Source organism: Pelobates fuscus, chromosome 2 (assembly GCF_036172605.1).
Source record: "Pelobates fuscus isolate aPelFus1 chromosome 2, aPelFus1.pri, whole genome shotgun sequence".
NCBI classification, from domain to species: Eukaryota; Metazoa; Chordata; class Amphibia; order Anura; family Pelobatidae; genus Pelobates; species Pelobates fuscus.
This window is the reverse complement of record NC_086318.1, coordinates 98,065,093-98,089,089: the sequence shown is the minus strand read 5'-3', so window position 1 is coordinate 98,089,089 and position 23,997 is coordinate 98,065,093. Positions and strand designations below refer to the sequence as shown.

The window sequence follows — 23,997 nt, the reverse complement described above, 5'->3', positions numbered from 1 at the left end:
CGGGGAGGAGAGATATAGTTGGGTGTCATCAGCGTACAGGTGGTAGTGAAATCCAAAAGAGGTAATAAGTTTGCCAAGAGAGGCAGTATAAAGAGAAAATAGAAGGGGACCAAGGACGGAGCCTTGGGGAACTCCAACTGAGACAGGGCAAGGGGAGGAGGTATCATTAGAAAAGGAGACACTGAATGAGCGTTGGGAGAGATAAGAGGAAAACCATGAGAGGACAGAGTCACAGAGACCAAGCGATTGAAGAGTTTGAAGAAGGAGAGCATGATCAACGGTGTCAAAGGCCGCTGAGAGGTCAAGAAGAATTAGTATGGAGTAGTGGCCTTTGGATTTAGCTGCGATTAGGTCGTTAGTAACTTTGATAAGGGCAGTCTCTGTAGAGTGGAGAGGGCGGAAGCCAGATTGAAGAGGGTCAAGGAGAGAGTTGGAATTGAGGAAATGAGACACACGGGTAAAGACAAGTCTTTCCAGAAGCTTTGAGGAAAAAGGGAGCAGGGATATGGGACGGTAGTTAGAGGGGGTGGATGGGTCGAGGGATGGTTTTTTTAGTATAGGTACTACAGTGGCATGTTTAAGGTCAGCAGGGACGATGCCAGAGGAGAGCGAGCAGTTGAAGATGTGTGTTAAAGAAGGCACGAGACAAGTGGAGAGAGATCTAATAAGGTGAGATGGGACAGGATCGAGCGGGCAAGTGGTGGGGCGAGAGGAGCAAAGAAGAGCAGCCACCTCTTGGTCAGTAGCTGGGGAGAATGTCTGAAGGGTAGGAAAGGCATGATCTATGTGTGATTGAGAAACAGAAAGGCAAGGAGGGGAGAATTCTTTCCTTAGCTGTTCAATCTTGTCAGTGAAGTAACATGCGAAGTTATCAGCAGTAAGGTTTGTTTTGGGGGTGGCCACAGCAGGGTGAAGAAGAGAATTAAAGGTGTGAAAGAGACGCCTGGGGTTGCGGGAACATGAACTAATGAGAGTGGAAAAATAGGACTGTTTGGCAAGGGCAAGGGCTGCACTGTATGAGCACAATATGAATCTATAATGGAGAAAGTCTGATTGTGTACGAGACTTCCTCCAGGAGCGTTCAGCACAACGGGAGCATCTTTGCAGGTAGCGCGTTGATTTAGTATGCCATGGTTGGGGGCGGGTCCTCCTTGAGGTGCTTGTTTGGAGTGGCGCTGCAGTGTTCAAGGCAGATGTAAGAGTAGAGTTATATATGGAGATGGCCTGTGAAGGACAGGAGAGGGAAGGGATGGACAGCAGTTGTGAATCAATGTCAGATGACAACTGTTGGAGATCAAGAGAATTAAGGTCCCTCCTGAGTTGAGGGGGGTTAGGCTGAGGTTTTTGGGTGAGGGGGTATGTGAGAGCAAATGATAAGAGGTGGTGATCAGAGAGTGGATATGGAGTGTTGCAGATATTAGATACTGTACATGCATAAGTGAAGATTAGGTCAAGGGTATTGCCAGCTACATGGGTGGGAGAATCTGCCCACTGCGATAGCCCGAGGGAGGAAGTGATGGAAAGTAGTTTGGTGGCTGCAGAGGTCAAAGGTGGGTTTATAGGAATATTGAAGTCCCCGAGAATTAGGGATGGAATGTTAGAAGAGAGGAAATAGGGTAGCCAGGCAGCAAAGTGGTCAAGGAAGAGAAGAGGGGAACCAGGGGGGCGGTAAATAACAGCAATGTTAGCAGAGAAGGGTTTGAAAAGGCGAATTGAGTGTATTTCAAATGATGGGAAAGAGAGAGAAGGGGGGGTGGGAAGAGGTTTAAAAGAGCAGTGAGGGGAGAGGAGAAACCCAACACCACCACCTTTACATTCAGAGTTTCTTGGGTTGTGGGTAAGTTGGAGACCACCGAAGGACAAAGATGCAGGGGAAGCAGTGTCAGAGGGGGAGAGCCAGGTTTCTGTTATGGCTAGTAAATCTATAGAACGAGAGATGAAGAAGTCATGGACAGCAGTGGATTTAGTTATATTGCAAACAGAGCGTGCGTTCCAGAGGGCAGTATTGAAGGAGGATTTAGAGGAACATGAGATGGGTATGAGATTAGTGTGGATCCTTGGGTTAGTATGTGCTGAGTTTGTTGCGAGGGGGCCGGGGTTAGGAGAGACATCACCAGCAGCTAGGAGCAGAAGGATAGAAAGGAAGTGAAGGTGGGAGTAGGATTTGAAAGTTTTGTAGGAGGGTATGTATGTAGAGGATTTGTGAGGAGTTGGTGGAGATAGGCTGGAAAGGTATGTGTAGAGTGCATGGGCTGAATAGAGAGGGGAGGGGAGTAAGGTTGAAGTAATAATTATGGTGTTGCTAGGGATAGGTGAGTGAAAGGATAGCGATATTTTAGTGATGAGAGAAGTTAGTGTTAAAGTGAAAAATAGAAGGGAGAACATTAGAAAAAGTGTATTATATAGATTTGTAGATCATATATACAAACACACAAATATCAATGAGTGATTAAACCAATGTAAGGATGCAGTGTGTTAAATATATTCAGGTGAGGAGAGGTTTAGTGATTTAGGAAATATAGGAAATATAGCTATAGGAAAGTGCGTCCATGTTGAGTGTCAGGCCCCGCCTCCCTACTGTGAATGCTCCTTTATTGAAACCATTATCAGCAACTTAACTCAGCAGTACTTCCATTGTGGGTGAGGAATTCATCCAGTGATGCCAAACGCACACTCATTTGGGCATCAGCGAAATTCCAGAAAGAGACAAGTACACAGTTTTTGCTTCTATAGTGCCGTATGTGAGCATGCTCTATTACTATGGCACTAAATTGGCTAACTAATTTACATGCTTTGCCGTAAAATAAAAATAATCTAAAAAGAATTTTAAAATATAAATAAATATGTAGCACAAGCAAGAACTAAGTTTTAGTTTTAGAGTGTCAGTTCCTCTTTAAAACCACCAAAACAACTTTAGCTTAAAGAAGTGGTTTTGGTGTAAAGTTCATGCCACTGCAATCTCACTGCTCAATTCTTCGCAATATAGGACTTTAATCACTTTGTTTTATAATACCTAACCGTACCTTCCCTTTCTGTGACTCACACAGGCTCCCTATACAATTCCTGAAAAATGTGCTTAAATTGTTTAGCTTCTATGATTGTAGAGAGAGGTAATAAGGAGTTCTAAAGGAAATAAAGTAAGCAGTAAGATCTGATTGAAAATAGCACGATTCAATTTTAGTGGATTCTGTGTGGGTCATAGCCAGGGCAGGTGTGGCTATAGCTGCATAAACAGAAACAAAAAAGATATTTACCTCGTAAATTGTAAAGAACTCTGCAGTGAGACTGCAATCACTTAATTTAGCTAAAGATGTTTTGTTGCTTTAAGCATCTCTTTAGGTTTTAGTGAGGTCGAAGAAATTACTAAAAGCACTCCATAAGTAAATTCTGCTGTGTATGGTTATGCATTATCTGCATAAACACATAAATAGATACTTTTCATCAGTTTTAGTAGATCACAGAGCAAAGCATTTACAACAGATAGCAATGCTAATCAACATAGAATGTTACGGAGAAAAATTGTAAATAAAGTCTTTATGATATATCATTCTTCCCCATGCTATTTGCACAATGTATGCAACAACAATGCAATCATTAACTTTAATGCTCAAAATGCAACTTACAATAAGGAAACATGCACCAAGCACAACGGCTTTCATTTTCACATCAAGATCCATTGGAAACTGAACTCCGAAGTTGTCAGCATCTGTAAAGGTTTCTTTCACAAGACCAGTCCACTGCTTAGAAATTCGTCCAACTTGAGAGGAACCATCAAGCGATGTCAACTGTAAGGGGAAAATAAATGTAAAAAATGTTTATATTATTAACATATACGTTTTAAATATAAATGAGTTTAATCACTACATGATCACCACCTAAAGAATTACTAATATGCCCAGTGTTTGAGCTATCTGGGAAATTCTTTGTTTCTAAATGTATGCAGCATGTGCTTGAATGGGCACAGGAAAGCCTTGTTTAACCCCTTAAGGACACATGACATGTGTGACATGTCATGATTCCCTTTTATTCCAGAAGTTTGGTCCTTAAGGGGTTAAAATGACTTGTGCAAAATAGGTCTAAAAAGTGGGGGGAAAACTGAACATCCTTGGAAATAAATCCAGGTTTAGACATTGGTAAAGGACCTTTGAAGTCGCCCAGACAACGTCATCTCAACAAAATGGTCTGCGTGCAATGGCCTTGTGATTTTAACCCTGCAATGTGAAATACTGGAGTTTTACAGAAATTGCAATGTTTACATTGCACGGTTAAATACGCTTCTAGCAGCTGTCTTCCTCTGCAGTCACTGCACATGCACATCAGTAATGCTCCTATATGGGCAGCAGAGTATTAGACCATCGAGCTGAAGAGCCGAATAACACAGCGGAATGAGGATCGAGCGACAGCATTGAGGGAGTCTTGGCACTGGAGAAAAGTTAAGTTTAATTCCAAACCGCTGTTGCAATATAGGGCGTTTCTCCCAATGGCAGTGGTTTTATATACACAGATACCATTTCTATTTAATTCACTCAGGTTGATGTTTTGGACAGCAGTTGTTTTTAAAAAACAATGATATTAGCGCTTAAATATTCAGATGCCAGTATCTTGGTATCTACAGCTATTGCAAGGACTACCCCCTCCTTCCCCAGCACAGGCTCTCAGTAGTTTCCAAATAATAGACTTTGAGCTATATTAAAGATATGTTTAAATTACCTCAAAATTAACATCTGAGAAACAACTACATGGAATGCATGGCCCCTTGATTTTGAAGATCTCTTCTTCGTTTTCATTTAGGATGGAAAATTTTGGAAGACAAGGATGCCAATTTTGTTTGACATAACCAGCTATGACTCCTGGTGGTGCCTGTACTTCAAGCTGTAAATATAGAAAGCAAAAAAAGTGGAGGATCAATGATAGTAAAGGCAAAACACTGTACATTTAGATAACGGATACAGCAGATAAGTCAACAGACAAGACATCGGTTTTGATTATTGTCTTAACTGGAAGATGGACTCAAGCCTGCTGTACATTTCTAAATGTTCCACTTGGCAATATTTATTATTTATTTGGAACAAGGATTAGGACCCCAGGACCAGACTGCTTACAAATTGCACATGGTAAGGGTGCCCATATACATTGGTCGGTACACAGCGTTCTGGACTTGCCCAAGCAAACACTTATGCAGCAGTAAGAGGAGTACCATCCTGGTTAGCACGCTGGGTGACCTTCCACTACTACCTCAATCTCAGACCCACCACGGTTTGGCTGGGTCCAAGAAAAGCAGAATCGCCTTAGACAAAATGCTAATTAAAATTCTCAGGAAGTGTTGCAAGTTCAGAAATCTGTTTTAGGTTTGGAGTGGTAGAATCTAAGTTTAGGGGTGTTTATTAAAATGACTGGGTAGAAATATGATGCTCAGTTCAGTGCTGCTAATTATTGGGTAATGGTTAATAAATGTGGATTAGGTGTACTTAAAGTGACACTCTTGGACCCCTAAAGTCTTGCCTTTTTGATCTATAAATACAAATATAACAATACATGATATTCATTTTCTGGAAGTATAGTTAAACTGTTAGCTTTCAACTGTAAAAAGCCGACACTACTGTTTCCAGAGTTTTCACGTTTCTTTAGATGAATTATGTCTTAGAAATGTACTAAAAAAGTCAATATGGCATAATTAAAATTACACAATCCCAAACATTAATTATAGGATCATGCACATGAAAAAACATGCCAAAAAGCAGCAAAACAGCAGGAAACCTTAACAATAAAAACACCTCCCTTGTTTAACTCATGGGCATATTCAGAAAGGGTTGGTTGATTGGGGAAAGGATTTGATTGCAAGAAGTGTTACATAAAATAAAAATTACTGTAGAGTTTGAATTGAGGGACCATGCAGTTAACAGTACACCCACAAAGATGCAGAGAGCAACATGGCACAGAAATTTAGTTTTCTGTCACAGGATCAAAAGAAATGTTAAGTGGCACTTCAGGAGGCAAGTTTAATGCCAAACAAATGTTATTTTCTGTAAACACTTGGGGGGGGGGGGGGGGGGAGAAATTGCACAGTACATGTGGAACAACCTGTGTCTTGGCTGGCACTCTTTATACTCACTTTCTGTAAGCAACAAGGAAAACAGCAGGAGGAACATCTGTATGGTCTGACTAATTTTATTACTTCACGACCCATGTTGTCAACAATAGTCATGGCAAAGGACCGGGCAGCTCCACAGCAGTTGCGAGTGCAGCAATCATTTTCTTCTGCAGCAAAATACACTCTCTGACCCAGTGAGTTTTTTATTTCATACTTATTATTAGTTTCAAATCCAGTGAAGGCTGGAAAAGAAGGAACAGAACAGAGAAAAAGAAAAATGAACTAAAACCATACCGGCATAAGGTAATTACATCACAACTAGCAAGTAATATTTGGCATGCACTACACACAACTCGGGAATTCAATCTGGCAAAGGATCTAGCAATACCAACCACTCGATATCTGAGAATGTTGATTAAACTTTGCAAAAATAATGTTTTTCTTTTTTTTAGAAGCAAATTTATCAAGGTAAAAATAGGTGCTATTTTAGGTGCAAAGTTCTGAGCATTTTTTTTGTATATATTCAGTCACCACTAAGAAAAGTATGGCAAGTTGTCAAAATGTATTTATTTATAAAATATTTTACCAGGATGCATACATTGAGATGTCTTGGGTCCACAAAAAAATAAATAAATGCAATTTTGTACAAAACTTCCACACTAGGCTGTTAATTTCTTGGAAGGATTCCATACTAATCAATGTAATATTACCTGCACAAGGCACCTGTGATTGACAATTGGGAATCAGTATTTTCAGACATTTGACAGAGACTATCACATGCTCTATTAACTCTTTGGGTTCAGGTGCACTTTATAAAATTAATTCCAGGAGCACCACTAAATAAACACCACTGCTAAGATTTGACCTAGAAAGTAGTTCTACTTTCAATGTGGAAATGCTACAAATTGTCTTGATTGTTATTTCAGATGGCTAGCAGCCATCTAGCAAGAAGCAAACAGTCACAGTAGTTTCTGTCAGGGGACAAAATCAGTTTCACAATATTTTCTCAAACAAACAAGGGCAGGAAATGTGCAAGCCATTTCAGAGTTTATCAAGAGTTTATGTGCGGTGTGTACACACACACACTCCCTCTCTGACAAAGTGAGTAAAAATAGAAAACATTGTATTAACAAGTTAACGATTCAACGGACATGGCTCTTTTATTAATAGATAGGGAAAGAATGCATGTTTGGTTGAGAGCACTTTTAATTGGCTGGAATCTAAGATAATTTTGTATTCTCTTCTATGCTTGAAAATAGCTAGCTAGAGTGAGTCAGCTTCACCTACAGAGTTACACTACTGCTTCTAGTTGAAATACAGAGTGCCACTAACATGTGGGACAAAACAAAAGGAGAGAGGTGTGAAAACAGGAAACCAGTAACACGGTTACTTATTAAAGTGGGACTTTTAAGTGAATTTTAAATTAAAGGGCTAAGTAAATTAACTGGAAGCACAGCGGACTTGAAATTTGAAATCCACTTTGAAATCACAGTAAATTCTTACTTTGGTGATTAACCCAGTTAGATTTGTCAATTAATTACTACAGAAATATTTTTTGTATGTAATACAACAGTGAATTTGTTGCCATTTCCACGTAGTCCCCTTCATAATGTATTTAATTATTTGCAATTTACAAGTGGCATTTCAAAGCGGAGGTCAGATAAGTTACCCAATGCAGCATCCTCTTCCAATTTCAACTCCTAATTTCAAGGCCCCTTCCTGTCCTTAACCCCCTTAAGGACTGAGCCAAATGTACAAGTTGTGAACAGAACAAAACGTAAACAAAACCTGGCATTTGCGCTATATGTCTGTCCAACCGTAATTCACCTCTTTCATATTAAATGCACCCCCCTTACTATATATCATTTTATTCAGGGGAAACAGGGCTTTCATTTAATATCAAATATTTAGCTATGAAACATAATTTAATATGAAAAAAATGGGAGAAAATAAGATTTTTTATATATAGACATAGACATAGAATGTGACGGCAGATAAGAACCATTCGGCCCATCTAGTCTGCCCAGTTTTCTAAATACTTTCATTAGTCCCTGGCATTATCTTATAGTTAGGATAGCCTTATGCCTATCCCACGCATGCTTAAACTCCTTTACTGTGTTAACCTCTACCACTCCAGCTGGAAGGCTATTCCATGCATCCACTACCCTCTCAGTAAAGTAATACTTGCTGATATTATTTTTAAACCTTTGTCCCTCTAATTTAAGACTATGTCCTCTGGTTGTGGTAGTATTTCTTCTTTTATATATATATATATATACACACACACTTTTTTTTTTACACTGTTGTAAATTTTTTTTATTTTATTTCCAGCCAGCAGGGGGACTGTCATTACAGGCAGTCCCCCTGCTGGCAATGCCTGAGCCAGCTAACCCGGCCATGTGATTGTGAGGTCCTAGCAAGGACCTCACTCTCACATGGCCGGCGGGGGTCGGAAGGGGACGGATGTGCCACGGGGGGCTCCCTGGGAGTCCCCCAACCGCGATCACCGGCGTGGGATCGCCAGCGACTGGGTAAGTAGGAAAAGACCGGAGGGCGTACAATTATGCCCGGCGGCGTTTAGAGCTGCTTAAAATAGGGCGTAATTGTACGCCCTCCGGTCTTAAAGCGTTAAAGGGACTCTGCAGTGCGAGGAAAACAAACCCGTTTTCCTAGCACAGCAGGATCCTGCAGTGCCCCGCTCCCTCCCACCCCCATCCCATGTAGCGGAAGGGGTTAAAACCCCCTTCAGCTACTTATCGGAATCCAGCGACGATGTCTCTTGGCGCTTGCTCAGACACTGCCCACGCTCCTCCCTGCCTAATGCGCATGCACAGCAATAGCCACGTGCGCATTAGACCTCCCCATAGGAAAGCATTATTCAATGCTTTCCTACTGGGAAAATCTGACGCTGGAGTTCTGTGAGGATATCCAGCGTCAGATAACCGACCAAAGGTCACTTTGGATTCCGGAAGTGCCCCCAGTGACTGTCTGATAGACAGACACAGAGGGCAGACTTAGAGCTGCAATGTAAACATTGCATTTCTCTGGAACTGCAATGTTTTACATTGCAGCATTAAGTGCAATAGTGGCACAGTACTCAGACCACTTCAATTAGCTGAAGTGGTTTGGGTGCTTGGAGTGTCCTAAGCTCACTCAAACCAGTACCAATGGCACATGTAACATTAAAAGGGACACTCCAAACACCACTACAGTTTAATATAATGGTTAAAACCACACAAGTAAAGCCCCTGCGATTTGTCATAACATTATCAATTAGTTGGAGAAATATTGGAGGATTTCCTGTACCAAAACATCTGACTAGGATGCAATAATTAGAAACTTAATTCTTCATTCCTCAGAAAATATTTGAACGGGCAATGATTCGGTAACAAACTCATAGCTAACCTATTCAGTGTAGCTAATTTTGCGTGGCCTACTTGCACTATAACTACTACAAGTGGTGATAGTTTAGGTTCCTTGAGTCTCCCTTGAAGTTTGGTACAAGCCATAATTAAGCTAGACTGAAACAGTCTCTGCAGTAAATAAACAAATAGAATTCATACCTTCTAACAGCTCCACTTGCTGATGAACCAGAACCTGATCAATCTGAATTTTAAATAAAAAAAAAAGTAATTAAGGTTAATGAAGAACTTTATACATATCAGCTGCATTTAACCTAGAGGTTATGAACTGAATATCGAATTGTGATTAACAATTTTGCCCTACATTTTGCAATTTTATTTGTAAACCACTACAATTCGATGTATAGTTGATAAAAGTTGATAAATGCCCTACACATGTGTTTACAAGGGAAACAGAATTCTTCATACAGAAAGCTCTACAGCTGGGGTGGTCAAACCTTGATCGTGATTTAGCAGTCGATTTCACACAGGTAACATGTAGATCACAATTCGGTAACAGTGACTAAAGGGCGGAACTGGTTGCATGCACATGATGGTATGGAGGGTGTCCGCAACCTATCGCACTGTAAATTTCTCTACTGAGTGAGACCGAGTCTCCTATTCTACACAAATAAACATGACTGCATGTATGGGAGAGTGTGGGTGTATAACTGGGAATGGTAATTGTGTGCTTTATATTAAGGACCTGTGGTGTATGGGTATATGCACCATGAAATATGCTTACGCTACATAAACGCCACTAATAATATTAATCTGATTCAAATTAGGGACTGTTCTAAATATGGACCCTGTGGTAGTGGCCAAGTCATTTATACTAAAACGCTGCTACAAATAGTATAGGTGACCTAGCCTGTTCCCCAGCATCTTGGAAATGGGTGACTAATGTAGTGCTAATGTTGTGGAAGATCATGTAAGCCTGGCTAGCAAAAATGAGATCCCGTGTTGCTAATGTTTGGCTACCCATTTATGACACAGAATCTTGAAAACGTACACCTGTGATCAGAAGCTACAATTTCTGCCTGGCAGTATCTTACACTTTGGGAACCTTGAGTTTTAATTTGAGAAACCAAGATACCTGGCTTAGGTACTCCAGTCCCGGTGGACAGTTTGGAATAGCAGGAGGTGCCGGCATCCATGCAGAAGCAGGAACACCTGGTTGATTCTGGACAGGTGGGCCGTATGCGCCACCGGGTGGGCCGTACGCGCCACCGGGTGGGCCATAAGCTCCAGGTGGACCTATAAAAAAATAAAAATATGTTTTTATTCTACTTATTCAGTTTCCCTTATTTTAATATATATTTTGCATAATATATGAATGGTACCAAAAGGGGCAGGATGGAAATTACCAACCATGAATTCTAGCAATATTGACAAACCTGTAAAAATAGCATACTGGGAGAATAGGTGAACTATAGTTTTAGGAATACAAAACTGTATTTAGAATACAATTATAGTTAACCAAACCTTAGTATTTTTCAGCCTCCCCGACTATAAAAATTAACTAAATTAAAAATATACCTACCTTTTTCCAGCACTGACTCTTTGCTGCTTAGGTATCCTCCTTCAGGGAGGTCAAATGGAGCAGTGGGAAACTAAGGAGCACTGCGCGCACTCAAGCTTTCTCCATGGGAAAATATTGAATCAATAATTTCCTATGGAGCTTCTACAGTAATAATTTTCTATGCAGGCGAGCTCACATTGGAGCTGCCGCATTGAACATAGATGATGTTAGACGTCTTCATGCACAGTGTGCGGCCGTCCAACGTTGGATAGAGGAGTTTTATTACACTAAAAATCAGGAAGCACCATCTAGAGGTGGGATTAGCCTAGGGGGGGAAAAAAGCATTATGGTTTCTCCAAAACTGCAGTTTTTTTTTTCCACAGGGCTAAAATAACAGGGATAAGAGAACCAGACCACTACATTGAGGTGGTCTGGGTGCCCATAGTGTTCCTTTAAAATATGCAATTCCACTATGTATTCCCTATACTTCAAAGAAAAGTGCAGGAAACCTTCAGCACTCCAGATGTTGTGGATTAAATCACCCATGTTGATGGCAAAGCAACACGGGAGGTGCAGTCAAAAACATCTGGAGTGCCAAAGGTTGCCGATACCTGGACAAGTGTATAAACCCCAATGCTAAAGATGTCAATTCATATAGAGATCGTAGCCGTATTAGTTTAGTGATGAATACACACATTTGTGTGTATGTATATATGCATATATGAGTGTATATGTGAAAAGGTGTATGTGTACATATATGTCTGTGTAGGCACATTTGTACATGTGTAGGTACATGGATTGGTGCTTGTGCGTGGATGTATGTATAGGTGTGCATGTATTTACATGTAGATCGTATGTACTTGTGTATACTTAAACATATGCACTACGTGTGTGTGTGTGTGTGTGTGTGTGTGTGCGCGCGCGCTGGATATAGGCTTTCATGCATATTCTGTAACTTGGATGGGAATTCATGCATTCTTAATCCAAGTAATTCATTTTTTTTACTTTCACTTTTAGCACCATCTTCTGCACTATTTGCTTGTTTTTTTCCCCCCTCTTTCTGCAATCTTCACACAAGATATTTCCAACCCTCTGCTAGGAATGGTGTCTATTTTCTATCAAACCTGTGAATTATCTGCACTTGTGTCGCTTTAACCCCTGTATCACAACTCAACTTTGAATTTGATGTGTTGTCTTTGCTCAGAAATGCTTTAGATTTGAGAAAGGGAGGTACTCTCGAAAGTTTGTCATTACAAAATTCTGTTAGTCCAATAAAAAAGGTATTACAAGATACAAATTTGATCTGCTTTTTACATCAAAATGTATACACATTTTAGTAATGTGTGTCACAGCTCAGTTCACTAGAAACATGTCACAATTGAGTTTTAACATTCAACAGTCAAACACTTGCCCAGAAAAATGATAAAACATTTGCTTCACTGATCCAATGGAGATTAAAAATTGCCCAGGCATCGGTGCATTAGAATTTAAATCCACAACATGAAACCAAACTGTACAAGAGGATCAATTAATCAACTACATTTTGTATACATAAGGCACCATTGTACAAACACACACTTATTTATATATCAAATAATTTACCAGAAAGAATTTCTCTAATTTTCAAGTTTGTCCTGGGCATAAAATAAACACACACACACGATTTACTAAACTAGACATGCATGTTTGAAAATTCATCACCATCATTTCTGTTTTAGAGACACTTACAGTGTTAAAATGGTCAACCAATGCAACACTGATGATTTCAACATACATTATACAAGAAATCCATTTACAAAACCACAGAAAGCTTCCTTGTTACACGCAGTCCATGTCAGTGTGCGTATTGGATGAAGAAATTAGTGAATTTTGGGCAGATATCTGGCAAATATTACGGAGCTGTAACAATTCAGTAGTGGCACTCAGGACTTATTTTTGCCATTTTGTCCCAAACAGTAATCGGCCAAATTGGCTACCTGCCACTTAAAAATCTCTTGGAAACAAAGTTCATTAGTGTTGTAAAAGACTTTGCGAATTTTGATTACTTCAGACCTTGCTCTAAAGGACTTTGCGTGATGGATAATTGCTTTATGATAATTATGTGTGAAGATTGCAGAATGAGGGGGAAGAGGGGGGAAAAAAAAAACAAGCAAATAGTGCAGAAGATGGTGCTAAAAGTGAAAGTAAAAAAAAATGTAATTACTTGGATTAAGAATGCATGAATTCCCATCCAAGAGTTACAGAATATGCATGAAAGCCTATATCCAGCGTGCGCGCGCGCACGCACACACACACACACACACACACACACACACACACACACACACACACACACACGTACATACAGCAATTATCCATCATGCAAAGTCCCTTAGAGCAAGGTCTGAAGTAATCAAAATTCGCAAAGTTCCCCATAGGATTGGGTGACACTAACAAAGAGCCAGCACAATTCAAACACAGCCCTGGCCAATCAGTATCTCCTCATAGAGATTAATTGAATCAATGAATCTCTGAGGAAAGTTCAGTGTCTGCATGCAGAGGGAGGAGATACTGAATGTCTGGATGCATTTTAGGCAGCCATGACCCAGGAAGGATCACTAACAGCCATCTTAGGAGTGGCCAGTGAAGTTATCACTAGGTTGTAATGTAAACACTGCATTTTCTCTGAAAAGAGTGTTTACAGCAAAATGCCTGAAGGCAATGATTCTACTCACCAGAACAAATCCTTTAACTGAATAAACCTGCACAACCTGCTCCAAGCAAGTTTTCCCACAATCATGGCATTGACTTTAAATGTGACAGACGCCCTTAACATTTTTTTCTTCTTGAAGCTTTGATGCCTGAAGTACTACTGGCACCTCTGCCTTTATCTTTAAATGACCACTCTAGTGCCAGGAAAACAAACACTCGTTTTCCTGGCACTAGAGTGCCCTGAGGGTGCCCCCACCCTCAGGGACCCCCTCCCGCCCGGCTCTGGAAAGGGGTAAAACTTACCTTTTTCCAGCGCTGGGCGGGGAGCTCTCTGCCTCCGATCCTCCTCCGTTCCACCCAGTCGGCTGAATGCGCACGCGCGGCAAGAGCTGCGCACGCATTCAGCCGGTCCTATGGACGCTTGCGTGCTCTCACTGTGAAAATCACGCAAGCGCCTCTAGCGGCTGTCAATGAGACAGCCACTAGAGGATTTGGGGGAAGGCTTAACCCATTAATAAACATAGCAGTTTCAAAGAAACTGCTATCTTTATATAAAAAAAATGGGTTAACCCTATCTGGACCTGGCACCCAGACCACTTCATTAAGCTGAAGTGGTCTGGGTGCCTAGAGTGGTCCTTTAATGTTCTTGCTTACTATTAAGGTGTTGTCCTTTGCCTGACTACTCTTTTAGATTCCCTGCTATGCAATTACACTACCATTCACCTAACCCACCCAGCTATATATCGATTATTTTTTTTTTATCATTATTATTACTATTTATAAAGCACTAACAAATTTAGCAGCGCTGTGCAATTTTATGAAGGCTATATTGGCAATGAGTCTTTTCAGCTGTTTGACTACAACTCCCATCTTCCTTCGCACACCATGTAAGAGGATTCAGGAAAAGAAACGGAGCGGTCAAGGTAAAACAGGGGAATATTATTGGTCTTTAGAGAGTGTCCTGAATTAACAAAAACATCTCTAAAGAGGAGAGAATTCTTGACCTTGAAATTCGAATTAAAGGTAAAAAAAAAAAAAGCCAAACTGGAGATTCTCTCCAAATCAACAACGCTTCAATCTCAACTATATTGGCCTATATTTGAAATTCACTTAGAATTTCCTTTAAATTTTCAGATTACAAAATAGCCCTGAAAGCAATAACTGCTACAACAACTTTGAAGTGGTTTTACAAAAACAGCACTTTTCTCTGAACCCAAAGCCCAACACCTCTGCAGTTGCTCGAATGATCCGGAGGATTCACCTCCTCATTATCCATCCAAAGCTGTCCAACTTTGAACTGCAATAACAGCTGAAAATGCATGGCTAATATTTTATTTACCGGACATTTAAATTGGAATCGACTGCACTTCCCATTATCAAGTCAAACTATAATGGTTAGTGCTTACCTAGAAAGGGTTAAAGGGGACATTTGGGATTCATATATTATTCATAAAACACCATAGTATTCCACAAAGCAGAAATGTATTTCAACAAAATATTGCATTACTCCTGGTTTCACTCGTTAGCTATGAATTATTTATAGAATGTTTTCATGGAAGCAAATTAGTAAAATAAAAGAATTGACTTTAGGGATTTATCATGACATCACAAAAAGAATCCCAAAAGACTTCTGTGGTAAATTTAGAAGGAAACAGATTTCATGAGTAAATTAAATTATTATAATAATTAAACAAGGATTTAAAGAAACACTATAAAGTGTCAGGAATTTTTCTGACAATATAGTCCTGATGTGGCATTTTAGGTGAACGGCTCTGCTCCGATTTTACATCTGACCCCACCTCCATAGCGGATATCATCAAGCTTGATGATCTCAGTCAGTCCAATGCTTTCCCATAGGACAAAATGCCACACTTTGCCAATCAGCATCTCCTCATAAAGATGCATTGAATCAATGCATAGCTATGGGAGAATTCTGAGTCTCCATGCAGAGAGTGGAAATGCTGAACGCCAGTGGGCTAGGAAGCACGTCTAGTGGCCATCTGAGTTACTCTGAAAAGGTAGCATTTACACTGAAAAGCCTTGAGGGACAAGCTACCGATACCAGAACCACCACATTAAGCTGTAGTGGTTTTGGTGACTATAGTGTCCCTTTAATACTAAAAAACATTGAATGCTTAGCATTGGTTTGTGAGTTGCAGTTTTTAAAACTGGATTCCGAGCAGTTATATTTATTTTGTTGTAAACATAGGTCTTCTGAAATAAAGGCTTACAAATACATTTGCATTGAACAGTTATGTGATTAAAGTTCTTAAAAATCTGCAAAATCAATTGACATCATGTTGCTGCATTTGTGTTATGCAAGTCTTACCTTGGTAAGCTCCAGGTGGGGGTTGATATCCATAGGGTTGCTGCGTACCTGGGGCAGGATAGCCAGGGGCAGGATAACCAGGGGCAGGATAACCAGGGGCAGGGTAGCCAGGGGCAGGGTAGCCAGGGGCAGGGTAGCCAGGGCCTGGATTCGGATATTCAGATGCAGGTTTGGAGTTTTGATCTGGAGCTGGAACCCCAGGGGTAGGATAACCAGGGGCGGGGTAGTTTGCAGGAGGATATCCAGGACCTGGATTGGGATAGTCAGACGCAGGTTTGGAGTTTTGATCTAATAGGACAAGAGACATTATTAATAAGAAACACTGCAATAAAAAGGTTTTAGTCAAACAGAGCAAAAACTAAATGTAATGGGCACAAATCAGCAATTAATATTCAGCACTGTGGGGTGTACATCACAAACACTAAATAAAATAACAACCCAGAGGCAAATGGGAAAAAAAATAAAAAAAAAAATCACGTATAATGGAGTTGTAAATTGTATATCTGTATTAAATCACCAATGAAAACTTTGTAAAAACCTTTGATAATCCAGATTTTTTTTGTTAGTTTGCTACCCACTTTTCAGTATTAAGAAATTTAATTTTGAGCAGTAAAATACTATTTACTAAAGAAATATTTTGTTTAAGCATATTCTGCAACAGGCAAATAGAAAATTGCAAGTATTAAAATTATCCTCAGATCTCACTATCTGAACCTGAAATGCTGTTATATTACTTTTCATCTCCCCAAATACATCATATGTCACATAATGTATTGAAATGTAAATTTGAGATATCAGTCACCATACCCTCAATCTAGCACCACCATGTGCTTGTCATCATGGGTTCTCTTTATGCAACACCCGACTCCTATCCACCTGTGCTCTGCCTGGTCTCTTTCTTCATTTGCCCTTCTTTTAGACATTTACCCAAGCAAAGCAAGTTTCCTCCATGACATCAACACCAAGGCTTCATTGCCAGCATGCTGGCATTTAAACAGAGTTACATCAGTCACTCCGTAGATAGCGATAGTTAGAGAATTTCCATAGCAACCACACGCTCTGTGGTTAGTATGCTTGGGAAAAGCAGAACACCTCATATGGTCTTCTCTGCTCTCCCTTGTCAGTCAAAACATTGCATAGAGTCTATACTGAAGATATGATTGAGAAGTGGAAGAAAAATCTATTTTCAAATAGACTTTTCTCCCCATCTATACAACTAATAAAACTGCAAGCACTATGTATAGATGAAATTGTATTCACTTTGAAATGAGCATTAGTTCTGGAAGCCTATTTCAATTTAATCCAACTTAGCGCTCTGCTTGTTACACAACACAAGGCCCAGTTCACAAAATGATGAACAGGCATATGTACAAACAGGAGGCAGTCCTAGTATGGCTACTATCCGTTTATTGAAGAAACAATAGAATGCTAGGAATACAAAAGCAGTATTCAGCTGTGTCCTCAATTCTTCTCAAGTTATTTTATTTAAAGTTTTAAGAATTTTAAACAATTTTATACATGTATTTTAAAATGTGTACAATAATACAACAAAGTGTAAACATAAGAGGAGGGGGGGGAATTATTTTTAATGGTTCCAAGGGTCTCCCTCCAAAAGTCACTTGTAAACCCCTCGCTACCTCCTTGCTGTAAATACCTTCATAGAACAGTGTCTCATCTCCAGCTCTGATACTCAGGCCTCAATACACAAGCCCAGGAACATGCAATACGGACTATCTTATTTGCTCTAAGCCCTTCCCACCCACTGGCCCCTCCTGTCATTTTATCCAGCTACTACTGAAGTCACCATACTATGTCGCTCTGGTTATCATCTGATTGGAAATATTCAAATAATCCATGGAAGGCTGCCAGTGATAAACTGTTACAACGGCGACGAGGATAAAAACTCATAACATCTATTACATATCCTTATTTCTACAATTGAATGTTTTTTATCCAGATGCAGATGTTGAGATTCATGGACTGAAAGATTAGAGCAACATCTTGAAGCCAACGATGTTAAGAAGGAGAAAAGAGTATCGGTTTTCCTGACATCAATAGGTGCAAAAGGAGATAAATACACTGAGAGATTTAATATCATCTGATAAACCATCATCCAAAACATTCTCTGACTTAAAAACGACACTGAACCAGTATTATCAACCTCACCAATTAGAAATAGCAGAAATTAATAGAAAACAATAGCACGACAAAGACATGAAAACATGCAACAGCTCTCTGGAAATTAGCAAGTACATGCAGATTTAGAGAGTATAGTACACTGCACGTAGAGTTTGTGATGGGAATGAATAACGAGAAGATACAAAAACTATTAATGAAAGAGAACTTGACAATGTCTAAAGCTTTAGAAATAGCTACGAAAGACAGAAGTCTTAAGAACGAAGCAAAACAGAAAGGAGACAAAAGAAGAGATCTTTAGCTTTTAACAGGAAAACAGGACAAATGGAATCAGAAGCAATGCAACAGTAATATCAAGCAAAACAGTGTTTAGCGGTTACAGATGTGGAGCTAGATTGCGTGATGCTCGAAGCTGTTACTTTATGTCTGGACAATGTCATAATTGTGGTAAGATTGGTCATATATGCAGGGTATGCAGGCAGAGTAAAAGAAAACAACATCCTGTATGGACCAAAGAAAAGGAACAAATGTTGAAATGCAAAATAGAACATCTAGTTCTGGTGCGGACAAAAAGTGTGTAACAATTTACAGTATATGTATCAATCAACAAAAAGTAAAGTTACAAACCTATTCATTACAAATGATAAAGCCTCTTGGTTGTGTTATGGTGAATGTGAAATGTAAATGACGCAAGAAAGCACTTCTATTGTATACTCTGGAAAAGGGTGGACCAGTTTGGCTGGGAATGGATTACATAATTTAGGAATTCCTAAAATTAATGTTGTACCTTGTTTGGCATTACAACAAAAAGATGACAAGAGTTGCAAATAAAGTACAAATCTGTTTTAGATGATGAACTGGTTAATTACAATTAAAGGAAAATGCAGTTCCCAAATTTTTTAGGCAATGACTGTACCGTATGCCCTAAAAGCAGGCGTCAAAGCAAATTTTAGAGTGAGTAGCATTAAACAATCAGTTATGAGGAGATCAGTATCCACTTCCCAGCACGGAAGAAATGTTTGCCTCCTTTGCAGGCCGACAGCGGTTTACTAAAATTGACTGCAAACAAGAATATTTACAGTTGGAGGTCCATCTTAATTCAAAGAGATTACCAACTATAAATACACAAAGCGTTGTACCAATATAACCGTATTGCATCAGTACCAGCAGTTTTGCAATGCACAATGGATGAAGATTTTGGCAGGGATACCACACACAATGTTTGTTAGATGTTCGGTTGATTACAGGAAAAACTGATAAACATAGGAACAACATGGAACTTGTGTTACAACGATTAAGGGATCATGGACATCATAATGAGGATTATGTGAAAAGGTGCGAAACTTGTGCACACAGTCGGTCCAACCAAATAAAATAGGCAATATTAAACCATGGAATTGGCCTGTGGACCTTGGAAAATACTGTACATGAATTTTGCAAGACCAGTAGATGGATAGACTTATCTGGTAGTAGTTGATGCACATTCGAATTGACCAGAAGTACAAGCACTTACTGCTTTAACATCTAAAAATACGATACAAGCACTGGATATGATCTTCACAATACTTGGATTACCAACAACACTAGTAAGGGACAATGGATCTCAGTTTACTTCAGCAGAGTTTGAATGTTTCTTAAGGGAATTGCAGATTCAACAACATGCCCCATACCATCTTGCGATAAATGGTCAGATGGAGAGGTCTGTTCAAACAGTGAAAAAAAGGTTTGAAAAATATTCCTTACAAAAAAAAAAAAAAAGTTTTGATTTCACACTACAATTAATGCAACTGGATTCCATCCAACCCCATTACTAGTTGGACATCCCTTACGTGACAAATTAGATCTTGTGAAATCAGAGACTGTTTAAATAGCTGCCAAAAACATAACAAAATCTCAACAAAGACAGACAACAAAACACGCAAACCAACCTTACGAGATTGGCAAGGATTCTGGTTTCAGAAATACAGTGGAATGCACAAATGGATGAAAGCAAAGATTAAACAGGTTTTGGGAAAAAGATGTAGATTATCTAAATTGAGACAGAACAAGAATACAAAAGCGTATCAATTAAACTGTTAATAGCTCCTGACTGATTCCTCTTCCCATTTTGTGTTATTTTGCCCCACTCCCTCTAGCATGTAAGCTCATTGAGCAGGGCCCTCAACCCCTCTGTTCCGGTGTGTCAAACTTGTCTGGTTACAACTACATGTCTGTTCGTCCACCCATTGTAAAGCGCTGCGGAATTTGATGGCGCTATATAAATATCATAATAATAATAATAATAATAATAATAATAATAATAATAATAATAATAATAACAACAACAACAACAACAACATGTAGATCAAATAAGATATAGACTAAATATTGAAAAATAATACAGATGTCACAATCAGATACAGAAGAAAAGAATCAACGATGTGCCATAGACATTTGGCGTGGAATATGGCACAATCCGTGTACAAAAGAAACACAAGATAATCAACACAACATGCATCAAACACCTGTTGAAACTGGGGATGATGGATCAACACTGCACATTGCAAAAGAAGATTGTTCCCAAGGAATAACTCAAGAAAGGAACGACTCACCAAGTAGGAAGGGAGCAATGTTCATCAATTACTTGTATATAGCAGGAAGAACCAAAAAAAATTGATTACACACTGGTATTAGCATAGGAGGTTGAGATAAAAGCAGGAATAAAAAAAAATTAAAATAATTAATGAAGAAATGACCACTTTGACAGTCAGGGGATCAGTAATTCTGTAATAAAAAAAAGGTATTGTATTGCGCTTATCGTTACTGTTGCAGGGGTGAAATGGGTAAGATTAATTATTCTGAACCTAGGGTTTCAGGATAGTACCACCAAATCAGGTTTATATTTTGCCCTGGTTAGAGAATCAGAATAATTTTCCCTTATTTCCTTATCTTGGTAAGTTTTTTGCCAAGTATCTTCTTTTTTAGGATGTAACAAGTAACTTTGAACACGATTTAAAGAATGAATAAAACTTCATACCACCAAAAGTAATATATCAGGGGATTTGTGTCACCAATGTGACCTGTGACTCATACGAAGAACCATGAAAAATGTAATACTAGTTTATTACAAACAAACAAGATGCATACTGATATGTAAGAATTAATTGACATATTACCGTTCATCTCCATGATCTTGCTGAAGGCGACAGATCTGTTAAATTAAAAAGAAAAACAAGAGTAGTTAAATAAAACAAGTTGAGTTTGCTGGTTACGAGCATTTAAAATTAGAATTGTTAAAAGTGTGCCCTTATAAAGAAACTTAAAGGGACACTATAGTCAACATATAAAAGCAAGTGCCGCCCCATGAAGAAACTCAGCGCTCAACCGCGCGGAATGCACGTTCACAAGCTAAATTGTCTGACTGACAGCTCAGCTCGCCCCTCCTCAGCCAAACTGTGTGTTTGCATAGAAACACTATATATAGAGATCTCTCTATAATATATATATATATATATTGTGTTTCTATGCAAATACACAAGTAGTAAAAAATTAAAGACATATACACACACTCTTTCTCCATCCATTCCCCATCATCCATACCCATCCATTCCCCATCATCCATCCAGTCACCCACCCACACTAAACAAGTTTACTTACAGTTTGAATCCCCCCCTCCTCCTTGGTCTCCAGCTTGTCCGCTCAAACCACTCCCATGCAGACAGGATGCTCGTGCACAGTGCTGCCAGAGCTGCCCTGAGCTCTGCTGACAGCAGATCTGAGTGTATTGAGGCGTTTTATGCCTCAAATCAACTCTGACGTCCCTCTGGTTTACTCTGAGTGACTGCAACTGGAGGTGTTCCTAGCTTTCAATGTAAACACTGTATTTACATGAGAAAGGCTGCAGGGAGCTATAGTTCTCAGCTGAACAACCTCATTAAGCTGAAGTTGTTCAGGTAACTATAGTGTCCCTTTAAACTAGGTAAGTTGCATAGCAACCTCTACTCACAGAAGCATTACTAACAGAAAGTTTGTAGTACTGATTTTTGAGGCTTTCACTCCTCCCATTAATATTCTTATAACTCCAGAAAGAGAAAGTATGCTCTCAAAGTTTATATGCAGCACCATCTTTATGGTTTTTGATCATATTTCTCTTCTAGTCAAGGACCCCTCTTTCCTCTCTCCTTCCTGGTTGGAAGACCCCAGATGACGATAATGTGGTACTGGAAATAATTTCCTTTCCAAGTTTTAACATACTGCATTAACAAACAATTTTACCATTGACATGACTACATATTGACACATGGACAAAAGAGACAATGTAGATTTAATAAATTCTTAACCTTACTTTAAAAAAAATTAGTAATTAAAAAAAAGCCAGCAGCAGAGAAACAGCAGGCAATTATGACCACTGTCTCCCTGTTCTCAATCCATAAATACTTAGAAATTCCAAATATAGGTTTGTTTTGCTTTCCCATAATTTATCAGCTGAGACATTATCTGCATGTACCATAACTTTCACAATGTATTTAGAAGAATTTGTATGAATCGGCAATTAACTATGCTCAGTATCTGTTAAAATATAAAGTTAGAATTTAACTTCCTCCATCTAATAAAGTTTATGTAAAGGGACACACTCCAGAATATAGGAGGCCTACATTTATTTAAATGCATCTCTCCATTCAATAGCGATTCTATTTAACCCCTGAAGGACACGACGTGTGACATGTCATGATTCCCTTTTATTCCAGAAGTTTGGTCCTTAAGGGTTTAAAATAAATATTTGGAATACTCCTGATTTCTACAGACATTTGAGAGCTGCTGATTTAAAAATGTTTTGCAATCTTTTTATATCAACTCTTGTTGAAAAATGCCTGTGAGGTTTCATTAAAGAAAGGAAAAAGATTCTGTTAATGATCCGTTCGCATTGTGCTGTGGCAATTTCCCGTAGCATTGGGTTTGTGTGAGAAACGAACCAGTACGCAAAAACAGCTTGAGCCTTAGGCATAAAGGCAGGTCAGGACTGGCAAAGAAGTATGGGATTTGTAGAAAGTTATTTCTTATCCTAATAAATTATTAATAAGGGAGGGGTTCAACAGAAAGCTTGATTTCCGTTTTAAGCCGGCATCCCTTCACATCATACTCCAGCTAGAGATACAGAATACAATTTTTTTTTTTTTTTTACCAACCGTCTTACATTTTCGACACAGCTGATTGTACATTGTAGCGTGTAGAAATTCAACTAATTAACGGTTAACTTTCCACGCTATTTAATATGATGTTAACTTATTTCTAGATTTAACAAATGTGTATTTGTGAGGTGTCAAAAAGAAAAAAAAAAAAGATTTTTACATTTAAATCCACCACTTTCAATCCCTCCCTTTCAGCCATTGTTAAAGCGCTGTCCTTTTTCCCTGGCAGTCACCAAAGAAAGACTTTAAAGGGATAGTACAGTCACCAACACAACTTTAGCTTAATGAAACAGTTTAGATGTATAGATAATGCCTCTGAAGTCTCAGTGCTCAATTCTCTGGCATTTAGGAGTTAAATCATGTTTGTTTCTGTTTATGCAGCGCCCTAGCCACATATCCCCTGGCTGAGACTGACACAGCCTGCATGAAAACAAAATGGAGTCATTTTTAATCAATTGTAATTTACTTGAAAAGTTTTTATCTGCTGACTAGGGCAGTATTAACAAATGGAACATTGAGCAGTGAGACTGCAATGGCAAGATCTATACACCAAAACGTCTTCATTAAACTAGTGTTGTTTTGGTGACTATAGTGTCCCTTTAAAGTCAAGAGAAAAATTAAACAAAGTTTGCATAACAATGCTTATATTTCCCCTTCTC

The 23,997-nt window shown here is 39.1% G+C and overlaps 1 protein-coding gene across 2 annotated transcripts in view; it reads right to left on the bottom strand.

The window, feature by feature from the left end:
- LOC134586729 (phospholipid scramblase 2-like) overlaps window positions 1-23,997 on the bottom strand; it is a 48,768-nt gene that overhangs the window by 5,015 nt on the left and 19,756 nt on the right. For both annotated transcript variants that reach the window (XM_063442487.1, XM_063442488.1), the window contains exons 2-8: window positions 21,326-21,360; window positions 16,035-16,322; window positions 10,589-10,749; window positions 9,655-9,697; window positions 6,113-6,333; window positions 4,711-4,872; window positions 3,624-3,785 (exon numbers count right to left, since the gene is read on the bottom strand). In XM_063442487.1, coding sequence (XP_063298557.1) covers window positions 3,624-3,785; window positions 4,711-4,872; window positions 6,113-6,333; window positions 9,655-9,697; window positions 10,589-10,749; window positions 16,035-16,322; window positions 21,326-21,338 — 1,050 coding nt within the window. In that variant the 5' untranslated portion in view covers window positions 21,339-21,360. The remainder of the gene's footprint in view (window positions 1-3,623; window positions 3,786-4,710; window positions 4,873-6,112; window positions 6,334-9,654; window positions 9,698-10,588; window positions 10,750-16,034; window positions 16,323-21,325; window positions 21,361-23,997) is intronic.